This window comes from Lutjanus erythropterus, chromosome 16, assembly GCF_056507025.1.
Source record: "Lutjanus erythropterus isolate fLutEry1 chromosome 16, fLutEry1.hap2, whole genome shotgun sequence".
Classification (NCBI taxonomy): Eukaryota; Metazoa; Chordata; class Actinopteri; order Lutjaniformes; family Lutjanidae; genus Lutjanus; species Lutjanus erythropterus.
The window spans coordinates 33,785,144-33,808,044 of record NC_139332.1 but is presented as its reverse complement, the minus strand read 5'-3'; the positions used below and the strand labels follow the sequence as shown (position 1 = coordinate 33,808,044).

At 40.8% G+C, this 22,901-nt stretch overlaps 1 protein-coding gene across 1 annotated transcript; it reads left to right on the top strand.

Annotated features, from left to right (window-relative positions):
* The first annotated feature begins 1,835 nt into the window (after window positions 1-1,835).
* On the top strand, window positions 1,836-22,034 carry LOC146313465 (voltage-dependent calcium channel gamma-4 subunit-like). The gene is made up of 5 exons (XM_084738711.1): window positions 1,836-2,194; window positions 9,163-9,414; window positions 14,389-14,472; window positions 18,758-18,898; window positions 19,373-22,034. The coding sequence occupies exons 1-5, from the start codon at window positions 2,164-2,166 to the stop codon at window positions 20,212-20,214; spliced, it is 1,350 nt and encodes a 449-aa protein (XP_084594837.1). The 5' UTR covers window positions 1,836-2,163; the 3' UTR covers window positions 20,215-22,034.
* The last annotated feature ends 867 nt before the right edge of the window (window positions 22,035-22,901 follow it).

The following is a 22,901-nucleotide window of genomic DNA, read 5'->3' as shown; positions in this document are numbered from 1 at the left end:
TAAGGGTAGAGAAAAAGTCAAGGCTGCACAATTATTTGATCAAATGCAATAACCAAATCACAGAAACTGCATTTTTTTTTTTTTTTTTTTGATAAAGTTAAAATGTGTGACAGAGGAGGATTGTATGAAGTACTATAGTGCTGCAGAGACGCCCTGGTCCATAAATCTTATTTTCCAGATGTAAGGAAACATGTTTCATTTATATAGACCCCAACAAATGTCACATTATCCTGATTTAATGGTTTTTCCAGTGAAAATTAAAACTGTCACAAAAATGATCATTCCCACTGTGAATCATATCACAATAACAATATCTTTTGAATAATTGTTATATGATTTCTTTAGCATATCGTGCAGCCTGACCTAAACCCTCTGAATATAAACACATCATTCTACTGCAACAAAAACACAATGATTTGTATTTTCAGGTGATTATGATTATTGTATTAAATTTCTGCCATATTCTCCCAAGAGATCCCTTTAAATCTTATACACTGGTCCTTTAATAAATGCAAACATCTGTCGTGTTTAGGTGTTTGAATGCTGTCATGTTTCTTGGGAGTCTCCAAAGGGAGGTTTTCTGGTCAGAAGCGTCTCTGAATGTGCTGCTGATGTAAAAAAAAAAAAAAAAAATCGGGATCCCCTGCTGTGTTGCTGCTGATACCTTTCATGTGGATTTTGGGTGCCCTGCAGCTTTGGCAACAGTTTGCTAAAAAAAAAAAAAAAAAGACTAGCAAAACCTGACCCGGTGTCAGCGCTGACAGGGATTCTCTCTTCAGGAACTCTGCTTGTTGAAATGTTGGCTGTGAGATTGAGCTGGAAAGCAGCCTCTCTGCTGAAACGCCCTTGAGCAAGGCATCATATTCCCACATGCTCTGGATCTTCTGGCTTTGAGAAATCTGCATTTCAAAGCCCGAAACGGCAAGTAAACGCTTGTCGGACGAAAGTTGGATGGATGAAACATGCCGAGACACTGTCAGCACAGTGCTAATGACTCACAAGTCTGTCATCTCTCTGTGAATGTTCATTCTTCATGTGCTATATGCAACCGTGCATGTCCGGAACACAAACGTGTGTGTGTGTGTGTGTGTGTGTGTGTGTGTGTGTGTGTGTGTGTGTGTGTGTGTGTGTGTGTGTGTGTGTGTGTGTGCGCGTGTGTGTTTGCATCTGTCATGTATGACATCCAGGCTCCTCACACACTGATGGAATTCACACACTTTTTTTTTTTTTAATCTCAACAAAATCCTCTCAGCTGTTACATCCATCCCTCTACTCCTCCAACACACACACACACACACACACACACACACACACACACACATGCACACACAAACACATATATACACACACACATACACGCTCGCTCGCCAGCTCCACCATAGACTTTGGAATTCACTGTTGCCATGGCGATGGAATAGAGCACGCTCTCTCGCATCGCCTGTTCTTTTCTATTGCTTTATATCTCCCTCTCTCTGTGTAGAAGCAGACCAGCTTCTCGTGTTTGACAGGGGGGCTCGTTTTCTGCCGTCAGCATCAGGTTTTGGATGTTTATTTGTTTGTTTGTTTGTTTGTTTTTTAATGACACATCACCATTCTCATGTAGAAAACATGTTTGTTTGGGAGATGCTTCTGTACAGGAGTACCCCCCCCCCCCCCCGGTTTCAGGACTCATGTCACGTTCGTTAATCGAATCCATCCTTTCTCCCCCCTCCTCTATCTTCTCATCTCCTCCTCTCACTCTTCCCTCATCTTCTCTTTGTCCTTTGCTCCTCTCCTTCTCTTTCAGTCTTTCCTCTCACTCTCTTTCTCATCTGCTCTTTACCCTCCCTCCCTTCCTTTCTTCCTTCCTTCTCTCAGCAGTGAAGATGACTGCCATGACAATTCAATGAGAGGAGAGGACGCCAAGTGAAGCATCCCCCGCTCGCTGAAGAGAGAAGGAGCGCTCAAGGTAAAGAGAGGAGAGGGAGAAGAAGAAGAAGAAGAAGAAGAAGAGGAAGAAGAGGAAGAAAGAAGGCAGAGGAGCGAGGGAAAGGGAAGGGGAGAGAAAGTGAAGGATAAACGGTGGATGGAGGCGGCTCGGACCGGGGCTACGGAGCGCTCTTCACAGACGAAGAAGAAGAAGAACAGCAGCAGCAGCAGCAGCAGCAGCGGGGGGGAGAGGAGATGGAGGCGAAAGGCAGAAACATGCCCCCAGGTAACACTTACACACTCACACACACACTGACACACACACACACACACACACAGAGGCATACATGCAAACAACCAGATGCACATGTGTATGCATGCACACACACACACACATGACACTACATGTATATACATATTCAAGCAACATTTAAACACACAAACAAACATGGACAAACATAATGCAGGAACACACACACGATGGGGTGTGTACAGAGGTCTAGATTCAGGAGGCAAGTGGTTCTGATTAATCTGCGCTGGCATTTGTGTAACCAAGCTAAACGTTTGTTGGAGCAGAGATGAATGAAGGGAGTGCAGACACATTCAGGGAACATGCTGTAAGACAAATTAATTGAAACATCTTCTGCAGTGCTGACATGACCTGCCTGAAACTTGAGATGTCATTCAGTTTTCATTAGCTTGTCTTTGGACTACAGATTTTTATTTTTTATTTTTTATTTTTTCAAATGCAAAAAGCAGCCTTGGTTTGTTGGATCCCATACATTATCCGATAAGACTAACCAATCAGGATCAAGCACAGCCAGGATGCAAAGCGCTGTGTCACCACTTTTATTGTCTACACTGAGTTTTGTTTTTATGTGTAAGAGCAGAAAATGTTTTATTTAAATTGACACTGTTGCCAGAACTAGTTTTGTCACTGCAACCTGAAGCAATTCTGCACAGTTAGTACATTTTTACTATTGGCATGCTTGAATTTAACAGATTTTGGTTTAAAGGTCCAGTCTGTAAAATGTATCTCTCTGCAAAATATGGTACAAATTGAATATAAGTATGTTTTTATTAGTGTATAATCACCTGAAAAAGAGAATTGTTGTGTTTTCTTAATCTTAGAATGAGCAGTTAACAGCTACAGAAGGTGTGGGCCACCATGTTTACACCGCCATGTTTCTACAGTAGCCCTGACCAGACAACGGCCGACGTTTTTTTGCAACTCTCATGGCCACCGTAGTTTCTCCTTCACTGTAAAATAAAGTTGTGACAACTCAAAATTTGAAGGCAACTTACTGTGATAGATTTTTAAGTTTTTTTGTTGTTTTTTTAAGTTTTTCCAAACTATAATGTTTGGTTGAAACTTCTTTCTTTAGATAAACATGAATCTTTAAGATTTAGAAACTCAAAAAAATGCATTTCAAAAATTGCATATAGTGAGTGGTGCCTGAAGTCTAAACGGTTTTAACTGAACACATTAAATAAAAAACATTAACCAGTACTTTCACTTCAGTGAGTTCACTCAGTAATTTTTGAAATACACATCTTTGGGGATTTCTTAAACTCAAAAACTCAGGGCTCAGTCAAAAACCTTTTGCCTTGAAATTTTGAGTTTCCCCAACTTTTTCATTTTTCAGTGTACACATTTGGAAGGGGAGGGTGAGGCGAGGGGTATTCAGCTGGTTGCAGTCTCATCGCTTGATGACACTAAATCCTACACTCTGGTCCTCTGATATATTTTTAAGTACACTGACATTCAAGATTTATTGAAATTAATCTGCTCAGTGTCTCAGGATAGTGGATGTGGTACACTTGAGGCAAATTGTGATAATACTTTTTTAAACAATTTCAAAATTATTGTCATGTTGACAAAAACTGTGGCTGCACATGTTGACAAGCAGAGAAAAAAGTCCTGTACTGTACATAAATAATGTCACTTAGTATAACTGATATTGTGACTTTTAATTTAACTTTACATTTTAACTCAATTAAACAATTAAGCAATTAGATATTTTTTGTTCAGAGACACTGCAGGAAGTTTCAGTCCCTCTCTCACTCTTTTCAAACATATCAATATGATGCCAGTTTCAACGTTGCTGTGATTTTTTTTGGTATTCTACATGGGCACTGAATCTTTTTTAAATGAATTCATTGGTTTTCTTAAATCAAATACAGAGATTCTGGATATTAGCATCACACAAACAACTTTCAGGTTCCACGTTATGAGTATTTCTTTCCACAAATGGCTAAAAAAAAGGTAAAGATTCAGACAGAAATGTAAATTTTCCAAGTCTTACTCACAAGCAACTCACAAAAAAATATAATAGATACAAAATAAACACTTAAAACATAATGCATTAAGTGCGAAATGAATATAAAAAAAAATCAAATTCAGTTTCCATTCAGTTTTATTCTTTGCTCCAGGCAGTTTGTGTTATTTGTTGGCAAAAAACATAAAACTAAACATTTTTTAAAAAAAGCACACAATATAACAGAGAAACATACAGCAGTGACTTACACTTATGCACAGTGAGTCATTCACTTTCTGTGGAGCAGGCTAATAAAATAAGTGTCCAGCGTGTAACCCACAGGTCCTGTAATAATATAATGGACATTAAATATTGTCAGCATTACCTGGAAAAATAACCATTATCGCTGTAATATCACCAACAGAACATGATTCATCTCAATAATTCTGGACATCGGCATTACTGATCCTGATTGGTTCCTCAAGAACCGTACTTAACTACAGTTTTGAAGTATTTATACTTTACTTTGGTATTTTCATTTTGTGCCACTTTATTCTTTCTAACTGATTTGTTCAGTGATTTTTCAGGCCAGATTTTAAAAAGTTCAGTACTGAGGGACCTAGTGTTTAAGTTCATTTGTCTGACCTGTAAATTTAGTAATTTAAATGTGTAAAACAGTCCTTTTCACTAATTTTAGTAGAAAAGAAGCAATATGTACAAAAGTGCAGGAAAAACAGCACCTTTGCAATTCTAGACTAGAAATATTAAAAGTTCCTTCATGTTGTGAATAAAAATAAAATTGCATTTAACCTTTTTTCATTCAGCTTGACTCTCCTAAATTCCCTTTAAATTTTTTAATAAGATGAGCATCTCTCTGATTAACAACACAAACAACCAGTAACCAGCTTCTCTCTTATTTATTTCTTCTTTTTCATATTAGCCCCACCTTTACCAGCTGCAACAATAAAGTCACATACATACATATTAATACATCCGTAATTTAGATTTAAATCAACAATTCTACATGGTGAGAAGCTTTGGTTTGGTTCTTGAAGTATATTTTGATGATAATACTTTTGTAGAATTGTGAACACATTTCTGCTTTGTGGTATTTCTGCTTTTACTTGAGCAAAAGGTCTGAATATTTCTCCCCCCGTTGGGGTTGATCGGGTCGGTGTTACTTCACCGCCCGGTGCAGTGATGTCTTCCTGCAGTCATTTTGGGACTTACCTTATGAATATTCCAGCAGGCGGGTCATTTTCAGGGTCAGAGTACCAGTGGTCCAGCTGTTATTTTGGGATTTGCGTTGCCATGGAAACACCCCTCAGGCCAGCTGAATTAGCCAAATAGTTTAAAAGCCCACAGTGGGAGTGATGTTCTCCGTCCGATCGATTGTTTACATTGACCTCCCATTTGTGATCGGGTGAGCGGACGCGGTGGTCTTTCCTGCATTTGTCCACCATTTTCATTCACATCTTACTGAGGAACTAAATGGTTAAACAGAACCTACGCAGACCCGCAGATCCCCCCCCCCACCAGCACCAGCACCACCTCCCTCCCCTTCCATGCTCCTTGGATGTTTCATTTATGTTTCCTGAAGCACAACAGATGTGTTGTATCTCAATTTCCCTCTCGTCGTCCCTCTCACTGCTCACCTCTCAGCTTCGATTCATGTCTCTCATCTTGTCTTTCCTCTCCTCTCCACTCGTCTCTTTTCGTCTCATCATCCACTCGTCTCTTGTCTCTTTTTGCCTCCTTTTTTTATCAACATGTACGTAAACCTCTGAACGCTGCTTCCTTTTCTGTCACGCTCCTCTGCAGTTGCCCTTCAGTGTCTTTTCTGCTTGAGCTTAACAGTTTTTTGATCTTATCAGCAACAAGATTCCAAACACTCTTAGAAATAAAAGTGCTAATTAGAACCATATATCTATAACAACCAACCATTTATATCTAGAACAGTCTGTGAAAGGTTCCACCCAGAACTCCCTGGGTTCTACAGGAAACCCCTGTATGATGTAATGGTTCTACCCAGAACTCTCTCGGGGAGCCCTTTTTCACCAAATTAGCTCCGGTTCTTGAACCGATACTTGGAACCTGCTATGTTTTTTTGTTCCAGGTTCCAAACTGGTTTATTTTTACTGGAAATACTTAGAGCTGTTCAAAATTAGTTGCTTGAACTGGAACACAGCTTCTATTGTTCTATTGAGAATCTTTCTACCTTCTAAGGGTGCTAACAAGAACCTCAGAAGGGGGTTTGGAGGTAAACCCTTCTCTATTCCAGGGGTTTTGAGTAGAACCCACCCAGGTTGTTCTACCAAGAACCCTTTTATATACCAAGGGTTTCATGTAGAACCCACCACAGGATCTACAAAGAACCCTCTTAAATTCCAAGGGTTTAATCTAGAAAACAACCTAGGGGTTCTACCAAGAACCCTTTTATATTCCAAGGCTTTCATGTGAAATCCCACCCAGGTTATTCTATCGAGAACCCTTTCAAATTCCAAGAGTTGTCATCTACAACCTGCCCAAGGGGTTCTACCAAGAACCCTTTTTTATTCCAAGAGTTGTCATCTAGAAACTAGCCAAGGGGTTCTGCCAAGAACCGTTTATATTCCAAGGGTTTCATGTGAAATCCCACCCAAGGGTTCTACGAAGAACCCTTTTATGTAGAACCCAACTAATGTATCTACAGAGAACCCTTTTATATTCCAAGAGATTCATGTATAACCCACCCAAAGGTTCCACTGAGATCTAAGAATATATTTAAGTTCCCTCTATGACTCAGAGGGTTCTACGAAGAAGCATATTATGTTCTACAGATTGGACAGATTTTAAGGATCTCTGTTACAACTACACCCATGCTTTCCAGCAATCCTTCAAGAACTCTTTCTTTCAAAAACGTTTTTTTGGATGAAAAGGGTTCTTAACCCATAGTCTCACAAAGAACCTTTTACAAACCTTTTCTTCAAAATAGCGCCCTGTGGATGAAAAGTGTTCTTAGTAAAACCCATAATCCCTCAAATATCCCCTGTTGAACCCTGTCTTCAAAAAAGCGTTTGTCAGAAGGAACCTCAGAACCTCAGCCCTTCAGAACCCTTTTGGAACCCTCGTCTCTAAGAGTGTAGCTGCAAACTCTGTTGATATTGACACCTCTTAAAACGAGTCTTTGTGAAATCCAAGTTCTGACGGGAAGGTCAGAATTTAAATGTGCCTACCTGCTGAGAGAATCAATTGACCTATGAAATAATGAATTTTCAAACTTTATTTAAATGTTCTTGGGGAAACTCGCAGACGCAGAATGCTCGTTCTCTCTGTGTCTCCCAGCAGTCCATCTCCCACTCTTCATTTCTGTAACGATATTTGATGTTTTATATTTTTGTTGATGCAGCGGGGTCGGCATTTTGTTCTCCTGCCGGCCGCCTGCTGCCAACATTTCTTCACTGCTTCAGGCTGTGTACGCTGTTTGTTTTTTGTTTTTTTTTATTATTATCATTATTATTATTAAAACCAGCTCCAGTGTGCTCACCCAGCATGCAACAGAAAGACTGAACCCCATCAGCAGCTCCAACCAGTCACCCACAGAAGCCCATGGGGGACACTAATTCTATTAATGCATAAATATTTGACAATTCAATGAATTGTGAACAGGGTGGAATGCAAAAGTGGTTACATGTCTTATTTTTAGCATCTCATTTTTAATTTCATGGGTGTTCAGCCACTTAGGGCATTTTTCAACCTTTATAGAAATAAATTACCCATTAAGAGTCTATTAAGTTTCATATTGAATGTAGTTTTTTCTTTCTTAAAATCAGTCAGTAACGTGTAGACAGATATTGTGATTGGTATAGTGACCATAACCTTCGCACAGGCTGATAAAGGTCAGGCTTGTGAGCAGAAGATCGCTCGTCACAGCCGATCCAGCGCCATCGAGCAAAGAAGTGCAGCCTGAAGTGACGAGAAATATGAGACTGTGATTGTACCGTGCAGATTAGGTGTAACTGTCAAACTTTTCATCTGCTAACAGTTACAACAAGGTGAGAGCTGTAAATAGTGCTCTTAGTCATCTGAAGCTTTAAACCTTAGAACTTATGATTATTATCATGTTTTTCTTCTGCATCAAACATAATCATAATGACATAAAGCAGTTTATTTTTGTTGGTGCCTCCATGAGAGGGCGAACAGGAAGTGTCAGCAGTCAATACAGTGTGACCGTTAATGTCGACCTAAATGGGGATAAAATTATTTGACTGTGCAATTTGGTAAAAAATTATAAAACATGTTGCAATTGCAATATGCGATATGATTAGTGGAAACGATCGGTTTTACGATTTTCATGTTCACTTAAAAAAAATGAATAAAATTGTGATGATGTGATATTTATAGAGGTCTGTACCAAACAATCATGTTTTCCTTCATCTGGAGGACAAGAGTTTTAGGCCAGGTCATCTCTGCAGCACTACAATACCTCATAATAATCCTGTTTTCTCACACCTTTTCCTTTTTCAAAAAGTGTGATTTGGTCCTGCAATTTCACTTGGCCATATTGCTATTTTATTGTTATTGCAATTAATTGCACACCTACAGTTATTTAGGGGGCTTTCACATCAGGGACTGGGTGAGGAGAGGAGTACACTTGAGTCCAGTTTGTTTGGTTAGTGTGAATGTACCATAAATGATTCGGTTGAGTCGACTTGGAAAGGTGGTCTCCGGTGCTGTTCACATCAGGTGTGAAAACTAACCATACCAAAACAAGGACCGACTGGCAGGCTTTTCTACACCATAGCAACAACATAAACAAATGGTGATGGTGCAAGTGTACTCAGGTACAGAACATTGCTAATGTGAAAGCTGACCAGTGGAGAGCGAGGGCAGACATACTCAGGAACAGGATGAAGCAGTTGTACCTAATATGAAAACACCTTTAGTTTGAACTGAAGTATTATCAGGTGCTCTGCTTTTTATTGAAGAAGGATGTTGGTGTCTCTGTTCTTCTCAGACATCAGTTTCCTTCCCCGCCCCGCGATGGTGTGGTGCGAGCGGGGCATCCAGGTGCTGCTGACCACCATGGGAGCGTTCGCCGCTTTTGCCCTGATGACAGTGGCCATCGGCACAGACTACTGGCTGTACGCCCGCGCCTTCATCTGCAACAGCACCGCCAACTCGTCCCAGGAGGACTCCAACAACAAGGACAAGAAGGACCCCGGGGCGCTCACCCACTCCGGCCTCTGGAGGATCTGCTGCCTTGAAGGTACAGCTGGTCGTACTCATGTTCAAACGCACGTGTGTGTGTGTTTGAGTGTGTGTGTTCAAGGCTGCGGAAACGTTGCGTGCGTTGGGGGTCGATTGCATGTCTTCTTATGCGCTGGTCACTGGAGGGTCTTGCTGAGGTCAGTGTGCTCATCATTGTAATCAGAACAGACATAAATAGGTGTTCTCTGACTCACCATCACACACACACACACACACACGCACAACCACTTAGATATATTGCTCCACTTGTGTTTATTTGTCTGCTTTGCTGATCTGCTCTTTAACCTTTTGGAGTCATTATGAGGTCAGTTAAGACCATGTCGTCTCTCGATTGGTAAAACAAAAGCTGCTGTTGCCGCCTCAGATTGTCGCCGCCTGTACGTCTTGTCACCATGACGACAATGGGAACAATGGCAAACAATGCAGGGCCTAATTTGACCGGATATAGTACTAAATTACTAACGTAATCATTTCCTGGATTATGCTTTGAGGCATGTCTTTTGTACCACACCGGAGTCAGAGGCAGGTGGGTGGATGGTGGGCGTGCAAACAACAGGGCTCTGACACCGGAGTCCAGGGTTCACATCCAAAATCCAGTCTGTGGTTAGTTTTAGACGATAAAAGCACTTTGATTGAGGTTCCAGAAAGTCAAACATGTTGTGACTCATGTCGCTGCAGACTTTTTCTGCCCTAAACCAGATCGTGATCTTTTCCCAACCTTAACCAGGTGCTGCAAGAGTCTACACACAACAATAAACACGTTCAATAATCATGTTGTCATGCCACTTCAACAGTGCACCACGGAGCACTTACTGCAGGTGAAGCTTGCTTGAGCATGTTTTTTTCATTTGCATATGCATAGCGTTTCTGAGGATGCGCACAGGATACACAAGGCAGCCATGATGCATATAGATGCAACCACATAGTTAAAAGCAAGTTTATCCCCATAAAATCAGAGTAAAATCAGCCAGAAATAGCTGTTTTATTGACCCTGCCAGACTCATCAGAATATAATTTTAACATCATCTTCAGCTCCAATCAAACTCAACAGAAACAAAATAAAACTCACCAAAAACTTCTTAGTCTGTCTTTTCACTTTTCCAACAATCACCAGCTCTAGTCTGGTTGAGTTAAACCCTTAATTTTACAACTGAACTACAGGAGGAGGCAAATCTTACAAGACTGATAAAGGAATTAAGTGTTGTGCACTGAACTGGAAAACAGATAAAATATATTGTCAGAGAAAATTTTACTGATACAGTCAGTTAACAGAAAACAGAATCTGGTCTGCATAATGTTTTCTTCAGAACCTTAGAGAATGTGATTGGTATCTGAGTTCTCTGAAATGAAGCTTTCACAGTGAACAAAGAAGTCAATAAAATAAGTTACGTTGATAAAACTGTAGCTAAACTTGCTATATAAACATTCTCTCTACATTTACCGTATTTAGCATGTGATACTGTCTGTCAGTGGTGGGACCAAGTCAGTGTTTTGCAAGTCACAAGAAACTCTACAAGAAAGACTTTTCAAGTCAAGACTGACGAGTACTAAACTTTGACTTATGACACTTAAGCAAGTCATTATGCGTTCTTCACCAAATGTAATGTCATTTCAACAGCAGATCCTCGACTCAACGTTCTTTGTGCAACTTCAAATTTCGCACAAAGTTGCAAGTTGTTGAGTCTCAGTCTAATTTTCAACCATGCTGTGATTTTACTCTGTTGACCACACTTTTTTAAAGCAAATTGGTTTTTGGTTTTGTACGAAAGTATGGTTGGATTTGCTGATATAAAAATGAATGGGATGTTATGATTTAAGCATCTAATTAATTAAAATGCTGCAGAAAGAACAAAAAAGGCAGATGTAGAACTATGTAAATTATTTCAAGAATAGATTGATGAGTGTATGAAGTCCCTGTCCCTCTGTGTGTGTCAAACTCCGACACAGACAGCAGAGGACAGAAGCAGTGTGTCTGTAAATTGCACTAAAATGTGGCTGAGGCTGTTTACAGTTTTTTTTTTGCATGACTATTTTGGCGCGAACATTTACCCATCAGTGTTTTGGAATGACTTCCAAGATTTACTTGCCGAACGGGAAATCTACCCACTTTTTGCGCTTGGTGGGTGTTAATTTTGGACCCTGTTAGTCACTTCGGGAAATGTAGAGAAATTAGTTCCTGTTTTTTAAATAGCATATATTTTCATCTTTGGGCTCAGGGGTGTCAAGCATTTTCAAGTCAAAAGGCTCAGGTCAAATTCAAGTCACGAGTCATTGCTATTAAAGTATGGTTTCTGTATCCTGGGGGCTGTGGGAGAAACTCTCAACATGGGACTGGTCAGGTACTCAGGTTAAAATGACATTTTCCCGATGTTGACCAATCAATTAGCAAAGAGCAGATCAAACGGGCAGGAAGTCTGACACAGTAAAGGCAGGCTGAATCTGACTCAACTAGAAGTCATGTGACTGGAGTTAACACCTCCGCTGCACAGCACAGGTCATCAAGAAGGCCTTTGATTGGACAGCATTGCACCCTGCCGCTGCCCAATCAAATCACAGAACACCAACGTCACAGAGCAGCAGACGCAGCAGCAGCTCTCCGTCTAAAAGCACCGAAAACCTACTGTAACGAAATTCCTTTGCTCCGAACAGATGGCAAACATTAGGATTTCACACCGTCCATGTATCTGTAGTCGGAGCTATATTTAGAATGCATAATGATGACATGACATGCTGTAAACATGATAATGGGATGTTATAAAGCTGCTGTGACCCCCTGTGTTTCCTGTTTTGCTACATTTTGGCATTGTTGCATAATTCCGATAAGAGGATTTGCAGATGTATAGAGCTGAGCTTTGCCTCATTGTTCCCCTGCTGCTCTTGTTCTTTTACTTTCATGGACAGACACACAAACACTTACATATATACACTCATGCAGTACTATGCATTCAACATAAAGCTCATCATAATGCCCCAGAGCTCAGATATGAGCGGTGACTCATTCTGTGACTGATGAAGTAGTTTTCCTGCTTTGCTGCAGCTGACAGACAGGTTTAATAGGAGAGGACACACACAGAACAAACACCCTCACACACACACACACACACACACACACACACACACACACACACACACAGAGGCAACTATTTATTATAAAGGAACCCAGTTAAAGGTTTGACATGTTGCATTTTAACACCACTAAATTACCACATTCACTTACAGGTATTAGTATAATTATCATAAACAAAAGAACGGCAAAGAGAACACTGCGTTTTTCAGTGTGTGTGATCAAATCTGACATGGAAGGAAAATTTGTTCATCCAGAATGAGTTCATCAAGTTTAATAGTTAGTTTTTGCAACCTATTTCATATGAAAAGACCTTTTGTTGTTAAGATGTGACAAAATATTGACTTTTGTTGTTGCCTGGCAGCTTTTTGAGGAATCATCTAAGGTGTTAGACAGATACTCTGTCTTTTAATCTGCTGTCTCCTGGGTCCATTTGTGGATTTATATCCCCTCTTTAAACTGGTTCCCGTCCCGTTAGATTAATAATTCTGTCCCATTGATGCATGTTATAGTCTGTCTTGATTTTGTTTCAGGTTGTTTTGACTGACTTTTATTTATTTGCACAAGTGTGTGTGTGCCTGAATTGTCCTTTTATTATTCTTTTTTTTTCTTGTCTTTCATTTTATTGCCAGAGAAACATGGGATCTCTCTTCTCTCTTTATGTGTATTTTGTCCATGAGATGCACAAATAGCTATCAAGGTAAACAAATATTCCCTCTCAGTAATAAATCTAAGCGCACAGATGCAATTTCGGTTACGATTTGCAAGACAAAACAGAGGGAGGCTGCAGCTATTCCACAGCTAAAACTTTCAAAAAGTCAAGTAATGGCTCCTGGTGGAAGGTATGAAATGAAAACTGTATATTCCCACACAGAGGAGAGGAGGAAAGCGGCACAGTACTTGTGTTTAAGAGAAAAATTAGATTCTGAAAAAAATACATTCCCATCAGCCCCACCTACTTGCTAATTAGCATGCTATTATACTAAACTAAACATTGTGAACATTATTCATTCTAAACATTAGCATGTTAACATGTCAACATGTTGGTGTTAATATGTTACCATGATGACTTTGGCATTTAGCTCAACACACAGCCTCAGACATGGTAATAAAATAGAATTTGTATTTGGATATGCTACCTGGGTAAGTGCATCAACGCCTGCTGCCATATTTCTCCTAATGCGTGTATGCTTATGAAGGCAGGATGTCCATCTGCAATGAAAATCATCCTAATTTTTTCTGTTCATTTTACCCCTCAACAGTGAGATGAAATATCCACCCTTGCCTCGTGCTCATGTGTTTCTCCTCATCTGGATAACGTGTCAGAATAGAGATCACATTTTAATACCAGGTGTAAATGGGGTGAGAGAGTCAGTAGCATGGCTGTACGCTCTTCGACCGCAACTATTCATCAGATGTTTGTCTGATTGGCTCATGGTGACTGTGCCGAGGCATCACAGTGAATTCTGCAATCACTCTGTGTTATGCAATCACACTGCCTTTTCTCCCAGACACTTACAGATCAGATCTTTCTTGCTCTCTTCCACTTTCTGTGTCTATTGTTTCGTTTTCTCATCATCCGTTCATCTGTCTCTTGTCTTTACATCTGTTAGCTTGTTTACCTCTGTTCCTTCTCCCCTATCATTTCTCTCATTTTTCTTTCACATCTCTTCCTCCCCCTGTTACTTTTATTTCTGCCCTCACCATTTTTTAATTTTTCTTTCCATATTTATTGGTTGTTCCTGTGTTTGTCTTCACTGTGTTCCCCATCGCTTTCTCTCTGCATAATTTTGCTCTTGTCCCTTGCCATTCTGTCACTTTCCCTCTCCTTCTCTCTTCCTTGTGACCTCTACTTTCTTCTACCTCCTTCCTCACCCTCTCCTCCTCTTCCTCTCTGTCTTTTTACAGGCTTGAAGCGAGGTGTGTGTTCCCAGATCAACCATTTCCCAGATGACGCAGACTACGACCAAGATGCTGCAGAGTATCTGCTGCGTGAGTGACACACACACACACACACATTTACAATTGAACGACAAACGCACACAGAAACAAACACACACACATTCAGCCTGTGGGCCTAGCACACATGGTGTGCATGCACACATCTCAACAGAACGCAACACACACACTACAGTCTCCATCACACGCGGATACAGAAAGGACAGAAGGGGATGGTGGGCGGACATCAATGCACGGATGTCAGATTCAAGCAAAGCGTTTCTGGAGGTGTGTGTGTGTGTGTGTGTGTGTGTGTGTGTGTGTGTGTGTGTGTGTGTGTGTGTGTGTCTGCAGTGTGTGTATGTGTGTTTAAATGCCCAGGTGCATGGGGTTGGGAGTCTGGGGGTGTACAGAAAGCTTTTTTTCCACAGATGGATTGAAAGAACAGCCTTCACTAATGGATTATTTTCAGCTCAGGATTCAGGTTTCACATCCTGCCTCCATTGTGGTAGCGAATTCTGTTCGTACAGCCCTGAACCTTGTGGTTTGAAAAGTATATGTTCCATCCATATATTATATAAAAATATCTATTTCTGCGAAGGAGGCTGTGATCCTATCTTAGACTTCTTGTGTCTGCTTTGCAGTGCAACCTTGACTGAGCAAGCAAGCTTTTACCTCCTCAAGGCCTGCAGAGTCCATTCGATTTGTTTTAATAATAGAAAATGTTGAAAATTTAGAGTAACAGGCAATCGTGGATACATGCTCCAGATATTTTTAAATTCAAGTCGTGGTCGAAGAAAACAGTGATAATGTTTATCTTGCAAAGGCTAAAATTAAGAAATCTTTTATAATGTATCGGCCTCAAATCTAAAGGTCCTTCTATTGATTTTATAAGTTTATGAGATGCAACTAACAGATATTTTAATTTAAAGGTATAACATGTAACATCTCTGACAAACATGAAAACAACAGCATGCATAACTTTAGCAAGCATGAGAGTGGTGCAGCGATTAATCTCTATGCAGGCAGAGAGTGAGGGTAAAAGCACGCTGAGCAGAGGAAAAGGTGAGCAGTTTTCAATCTGGCAGTAAATGTACAGTTTGGGTTTGAGTTTGTCAGTGAATAAAAGCTTCAGCTTCTCAAAGTGGAGGCAGAGCTCCTTTGTGTAGGTGTGTGTTGTTTCCAAACTGTGGAAATCGCATCGCTATGACGATCGTCTCCACCTATATTAAGGAAGTACTGCGGTACAGTGGAGTCGAGCCATTTTACACAGATTTTATAGAAATACTGTCATAATACTGTATACTTCAGGATGGTATGAAGGTATGAAAGTGATGCCACCCAATTCAAGATAAAGTGCTGTTACATCTCTAGCTGTCTCTACCAAATGAGTGAGTGGTACCACAGTTAATGTTTGAGCTGACTTTAGCTAACGTTGATGTAACTTACTTTACTTTAGTTACGTTGTGTGGCCCTGTAATGTCATTGTTTATCACAAGCAAATGCATAATTTGGCTAGTTAGCTTTGATAGCATCCCTTACACTCAGCTTACCTTTCTTTATGCCTCTTTTTTAAGTGCTAGCATAAGTTTGACATGATCCCAGTTTTCTCGGTAAGTGTTGAAGTACAGAATTTGCACACTGCTGAGTGTTTTTCTTTGGACGTTGTTTAGGAGATGAACTCTTTGGACTGAAGCACTCCCTGGAAATTAGGCCAAATCTTATTACAGAAGATTTAATGGCTGACATCTTCTCCCAGACAGCCACAGCTTCTCCTGTCCCCCACATTCAAATTAGAAATGAATCAAGTTATTGGTTGCATTTGAAGCTGGAACTTTTACATTCAGTCTGTAATGATGCTAAGAAATAACAGATAGAAATAGAGATAGAAATAAAACCCTTTGAGAGTAAAAATCTGGTCGATTCAAGATGAGACCTTCAAAGAGTGGTCTCGAGACCAAGACTAAACTCAAGTAGGCCGCTACAACAACACTAGTAATTACTAATTACTTAATTAAGCCTATCCTGTTGTGGTAACACAAAATTTAGTTTATCACCCGCAACCCAAAGGTCAGAATTTATCAGATAATCAATCAGTTGTGCTGAAGATGCAAACACCACCCACATAGACCCTTTTCCTGTTAAAAACAAATTCATAGAATCATTTGCAGTCACTGTTTGACATATCTGACAGATGCTTCTATGAATATATGCTTATCATAGCATTATCTCTTCCTTCAGAGGCAAACAGAAGCTCGTGCAGCTCAAAAAGTCACCTTGAAAACTTGAAGGCTCTGCTATTCCAGAGATGGAGCTACTCAGCATTTTAATCTTCTATAATGTCTCTCTGCGTTATCACTTCTGCTTATAGGTTTGAAGTGTCTGCAGAGGGATATACTGTAGACGGGCTTTAGGTGATGTAATGCAACCGTGTGCAGACGTTTCAGCTCAGGCTTCAATAGATAAACAAAGAAAATTATGATTTTGTTGCTAATAAACAGAATTGATTTCATGTTTTGCCTGGTGCCTTGATTCCAGCTGATTTCCAGTAAAATAAAAAGTTCATTCAACCTTTAGTTATTTCTCAGGAAAACACTGACCCTGATTTTCAGTGACGTTGAGATTTCATTCAGAAAGAAAAGCAGAATATACAATATTAACGAAGCAGAAACAAAAAATTCCTAATTCCTAATTAAAGCAATTACTTGTAAAAACACAAAGATTTCTGTGCATGTTTTTAAAGCTATCAGACAATCAGTATTTAAAGTGTGCTGTAGGATATTCCACAGGTCCGGAGCACGAAACCTAAAAGTAGTCTTTCCGTGTTTGGCACTGATCCGAGAAACATAAAGTGTAATCCAGTCCTAAGAGCGGGTTTGATAAGCTCCTGTCACAAGGTCTAACAGTGAGGTAATAGAAGTTGTTAATTTTGTTTATGAGCACTTTGTAGATAAATATATACCGGTGTTGGCCTCATCTTACATAGAGAGACTGTTTTTTACAGAGGGTACAATGGTGGGTACTGTAGGTTTCACCAGCAATGAATCTAAAAGCAGAGTGATATATAGCATCCAGAGGCTTAAGAGTGGTAACAGCTGCATGTCTATATATTACACACCATGATCCAATACAGGGAGTAATACAATTTAAACAATTGTTATTCTACTTAACAGGGGAAAGGTTTTTTTTTTCTGCAGCTGTTTATCCAGATTATCAGTCTGAACTTTAAAACTGAATTTATCCTCAAACCAGATGCCCCCGATATTTAATGCGTTTAAAGCTATTCAGAGTAAACTTCTGTTAAATAAGTTTGAGATCAGTTAGTTCCCTCTGAAGAATATTAAAAGACATCAGTCAAAAGGCACATTATCAGTAGCCAATTATATGGAATCAGTGCAATAATAGAAAATAATATCATCAGCATACAAATGAATGGTACAGGCATTTAAAGCCTGGGCAATGTCATCGTTATAGATTGCTATTCATAAAAACACAGAAAGATTAATGCATTAAGTCATTATTTCTAGATTATAAGTCTTTTTTTTTAGATACTAAGTCATTATTTCTCATCATAATGACTTCGGGGTCTTTTTTTTTCATCATATTGGCAGAAATGTGCTTGCATACTGTGATGTCCGCTCAGTGGAACAAAAACCTTCTGCCTGACAGTCTGAAGCTCCCTTTGGCAACAAACATTTCATAATTAGTGGTACTTGAACTCAAAACCATTTCGGCTGCTGTTTTAGCCCCATGTTGAGCAGGGTGATGGCCATGCTCCAGTCTATTATAAAATATATCAACTCAAACATTGTTTTTAGAGTGTTGCAGTGGTTTAGTTTTGCAGTTTCAGAGATTAGAGATTAGGGACTTCCAAGACACAGATGATGAATAGTTAAAGAAGCGAGGGTATTCTGGCTTTTAGTCAATCTCTGAAAACACTGAATCCTTAATTTCTATTGTCCTTGCCTGATAAAACCCATGTCTTTAAGATTATACGCTCCAGTTTGTAAGGCAGGCTCACCCTGAGCCACAAGAGACATATGTACTAAATATTACGTAGTAAACTTATATAAATACATAGCTGATTTTCCAGAGCCAAGTTGTAGTGTCAGCTATAGCACGTCGTGGTAACACTTTTTCTCCCAAGAGTGTCACAAGGCTGTTAACTTTGCGCCTTCAAATGGTGTCGAACCTCAAAAAAAAAAACCTTCACTTATTCTACCACACTATGGAAAGTAAAGAATTATTCATATTTATTAGACATAGCAAAATCCAGGGAAAGCTGAGAAACATTTCAGTACACGAGGTGATGTGTTTCTGTCGGCGTCCTCGTCTGCAGGTGTGGTGCGAGCCTCCAGCATCTTCCCCATCCTCAGTGCCATACTGCTCCTGCTGGGTGGAGTCTGTGTCGCTTCCAGCGGCTTCTACAAGAGCAAAAGAAACATCATTCTCGGCGGAGGGATTCTCTTTGTAGCTGCAGGTAAGACTACAGCTTTGTCGTGGCTTTGACAGAGACAACTTTGTTCTTTCATTCCTAGTTTGGAGATAGAGTTTCTTGAGGATGTGCTTACTGTTTAGAGCAAATGTGGGTTAGAATTTTATTAAAAGAGGAATTCATAATGTGCAATGCGCTTTAGCGTTTTAGCTCCAGTTGTGTCTGCTGCTTTACAATCTTTAATGCACGTCTTTGTCCTTTCAATCTGTCTTATTCCTCTCAAAGCTGAAATTATACTGTGCTATTTCGCCTTCAGTTTCAGATCTATCAGTCAAATACAGACATAATAAGAAATTCTTATGCATGATATGCAGATTGATTTTCATATTATGCCGCCTCTTCTTTGTATAATTGAAAGGAAACAGTTCCAGTGCCCTGCCTGGAAAACAATTTAATGAAGCTGCAGGTTAATTTGTCTCAGAGGAGCACTTACAGTACAAGTCTTGTATATTTCTTCAGGGCTCAGCAACATCATTGGAGTGATCGTCTACATCTCAGCAGCACTGAGCGACATCTCCCCCAAGAAAGACGAGGACAAGAAGTGGCACTACTCCTACGGCTGGTCCTTCTACTTTGGCGGCCTGTCCTTCATCCTGGCTGAGATGGTGGGCGTCCTCGCCGTCAACATCTACATCGAGAAGAACAAGGAGCTGCGCTGTCGCTCCCGCACCGACCTCTTCAAGAGCACCACGCACGCCATGCTGCGACTGCCCAGCTACCGTTTCAGGCGGCGCTCTCGCTCCAGCTCGCGCTCCACCGACCCGCCTCACTCGCAGGAGACCTCGCCCATTGGTGCCTCCAAGACCTTCAGCCTGCCACCCTCTGCCCCGCCCTTCTCTGTGGCCACTCTGCCCAACCCGCACCACAGCAGCAGTGGCGGAAGCGGAGGGGGCGGCGACATCTCCATGTACACCCTGTCAAGGGACTCCAAGCTGGGCAGCCTGGGAGGTGGCGCCCCGCCTCTCTACGGCACGGTGGACCGCGCCACGCTGTACCAGCTCCACAACTACTTCCCGAAAGATTCCAGCGGCAGTGGCGGAGGAGGAGCCGTGGTCAGCAGCGGTACGCTCCCGTCTCACTCCAAGTCCAACTTGGCGGCGGCAGCGGCGGTAGCCCAGAATTCGGCACCGCTGAACACCTCCACGTCATCCGCCACAACGGCCCAGACGGCACCGATATCTACAGCCACCATGGAGAGGGAGAGGGACAGGGGCAACGTGGGAACCCTGGATCGACTGACGGCCAAAAGGGACAGGGATAGCAACTCAGATACACTCAACAGGAAAACTACGCCAGTTTAAAACTAAACCTCAGAGAGGAGGGAGAGAGTGTTGAAAGAAAACAGAGGTTATGTGACATTAGAGAGATGTTAGAGATATCTGAGTTGAAAGAGAAGATGAGTAGGGCTGAAAATGTGTGGGTGACACTTAGATGGTAATGTTTTTGTCCTTGAGCCTGAGGTATCTAGCTGCCATAATTACTTACCAACATCATAAACAGTCATAACACACCTGATATTATCCGCATATTCATGACGACTGCCTTAAAATGGTCATGACTTCAGCTTTGTTAATTATGCAGCAGTGGTGCAGTGGAGGCCTCAACGCAGTGTTTATTTTTTTTTCTTTACATTTAACTTCAGCGTCACACCATTTCGCATTGTTGTCCCATGCACAACTGGGAGCTTCCCAGTAAAACCAGTCTCCCAGTGCAGCAGTTGGGGGTTAAGTGCCTTGCTGAGGAGGCAGGGGAGCTCAGCAGTAATTTATTCTCTAATTCCACATTTCATCAGCTGCTACGGAGATTTAAACTGCGACTTCACTTTAACGACAAGAACCTGCCGAGCATTGATTTTGTGATTTCTAAGCCGCGAGGTTCAAACTGACCTGAATCTGGTTTAAAAGTGAGACTTTTAAACATGGTGGTGTCTTCTTCACCTACAAACCACCAAAGTCAGTGCTTTAAACAGTAAATCACTTTGAAACATCATAAATAATAAAATTTAAAAAAAAAAAAAAGTGTCCAGATGGTGCAAGCCACAATTCTCTGTTCCATTTCTGTTTTTTAAAGAACAGAGAGCCACAGACGGGTACATTCAGCCAAGTAACAAGCTGCTCAGTGACGAGTTGACTGCCAATTCAAGGTCAACAGTAGCTACTTAACCTCTGGTCCTAAGAGAGTGACCTCAGCCATATCTAACCTACTGACACACACATACGCGCCAGAGGAGGCTGACACACTGTGAGCCTATTTATTTTTCATTGTGTGTCAAAGGTAATTACAGTGACAGATGGGCATTCTCCAGCAGAACAGTACAGCCATAGACTTTAAGCTTCACCCTGTACGCCTCCATTACACCACTGCCAGTTGTCACAGTTTGGTTAAACACTGCGACAAATGTCCATCTGAACAAGTAACTTCGTCTGACGTTAAGTCCCTAGAGTCATTGTTCGGATGTGTGAAATGTTTGCTGAATTCGGTCCAAATGGAACAAGACTGTTCGTCTTGTTTCAGGATTCTTTCCCTGGTGTCTTGTTTCTGAAATCACACCAACAAAAATGTTCAGCATTTCAATCTGCGGGACTTGATTTAAGCCCATTATTGAGCACTGAGTTAATTTATCCAAACCTGTAGCCAGACAAGAATATTGATTTCGGACAGTCTGCTGCAAGTCTGTGACCTCACAAATTCTGATTTCCTGTTTTATTCTTGGATAAATCCGGACATCCAGCCATCAAGAACTTCCAAAACTCTTTATGAAGCCAGTTGCTTTTAAATTAAAAAAACATTTAGGAACAAAAACAGTAATTTTACTTTGCAGAACATGGGAGTTGCTAATCCACCACTAACTTGATTGGTTAGTTTATCTTATTGCTGCCTCCAAGTAAAGATTTTTCCCAGTTGACCAGTAGTCATTGGTACAAGCCATTAGTCGACAAATCCAGCCTCCTGTTAAATGCTAATGGAAAAAGTTATAGTGATTCTGAATGTGCAAGAAGACAGAATCGGTCTTGTTCAAAACATCAGAATAAATAACTTCCAACTTCACAAAAACAGCTACTCATGAACTTAAGGATGCTGCAAACTTATAAATTAACTCACTACAAACTCTTTCGTCACCCGCCTCACACCTCCTGTCCCCACTTGGACTTACCAGGTCCCCATCATCCCTGGAGTCCTGGTCGGAGCCACTGTAACGTTAAATCACCTTGGTACTGTATTCCCATTCATCAAACTGGCTTCTATTGGTCTCTGAAGATTTATCCCAGTCTAATAGGACCGCTAACTGAACTTACTAGCTGGTGGGAAACTACAGTTGAAAGCAGCGCGCTGGTGACTTCCATGTTACAAGAGAAAAAATGGCAAGGGGCAACTCTCTGAGGAGTTGTTTTGTTTGTTGATTAATGAAAACTTCAACTAAGGCGTCTCTCATTGACTACTGGTTTAGTTAACTATCAGGAGGCAGCCATAGGTTGTCTGTGTTATTGTTTGACTTTGGTGTTTTAGAGGGTTAGGTTGGATCAGGAATACGCTGCTTAACATTGTGCAACATTGCAGCCGTTGCAGCTGGTTTCATGGCTGCTGGCTGAGGAAATCTACTGCACCAATTCCAAAACATTTTTAAAAATGTGTGAAAAAAGGGCACAGATTCAAAAACAACAGAATGATTATTTAGTCTTTCTGGGAAAATGGTTTTGAACTCAGAAATGTCAGCAGATGCTCAAGTAATTCTTTAATTAGGCCTATTACTATTGATCAAGCACTTTCAACAGCTTTCTCATGAATTATGCTCATTTTGTGCCATCAGATAGTAGAAAAGTTGCTAACTGCACTCTCAAAGTCGATGAAAGTACTTGTGAAGATGGACTTTCAAGCACTTTATGTGATGTTTAATTGCCAAAATTGGCTCCGGGGTTTTGTATGACTGTTTACGATGATGATTCGATACCGAAGGCTACGGGGCAGTCATCCGTCGAGTGTTCCTGCA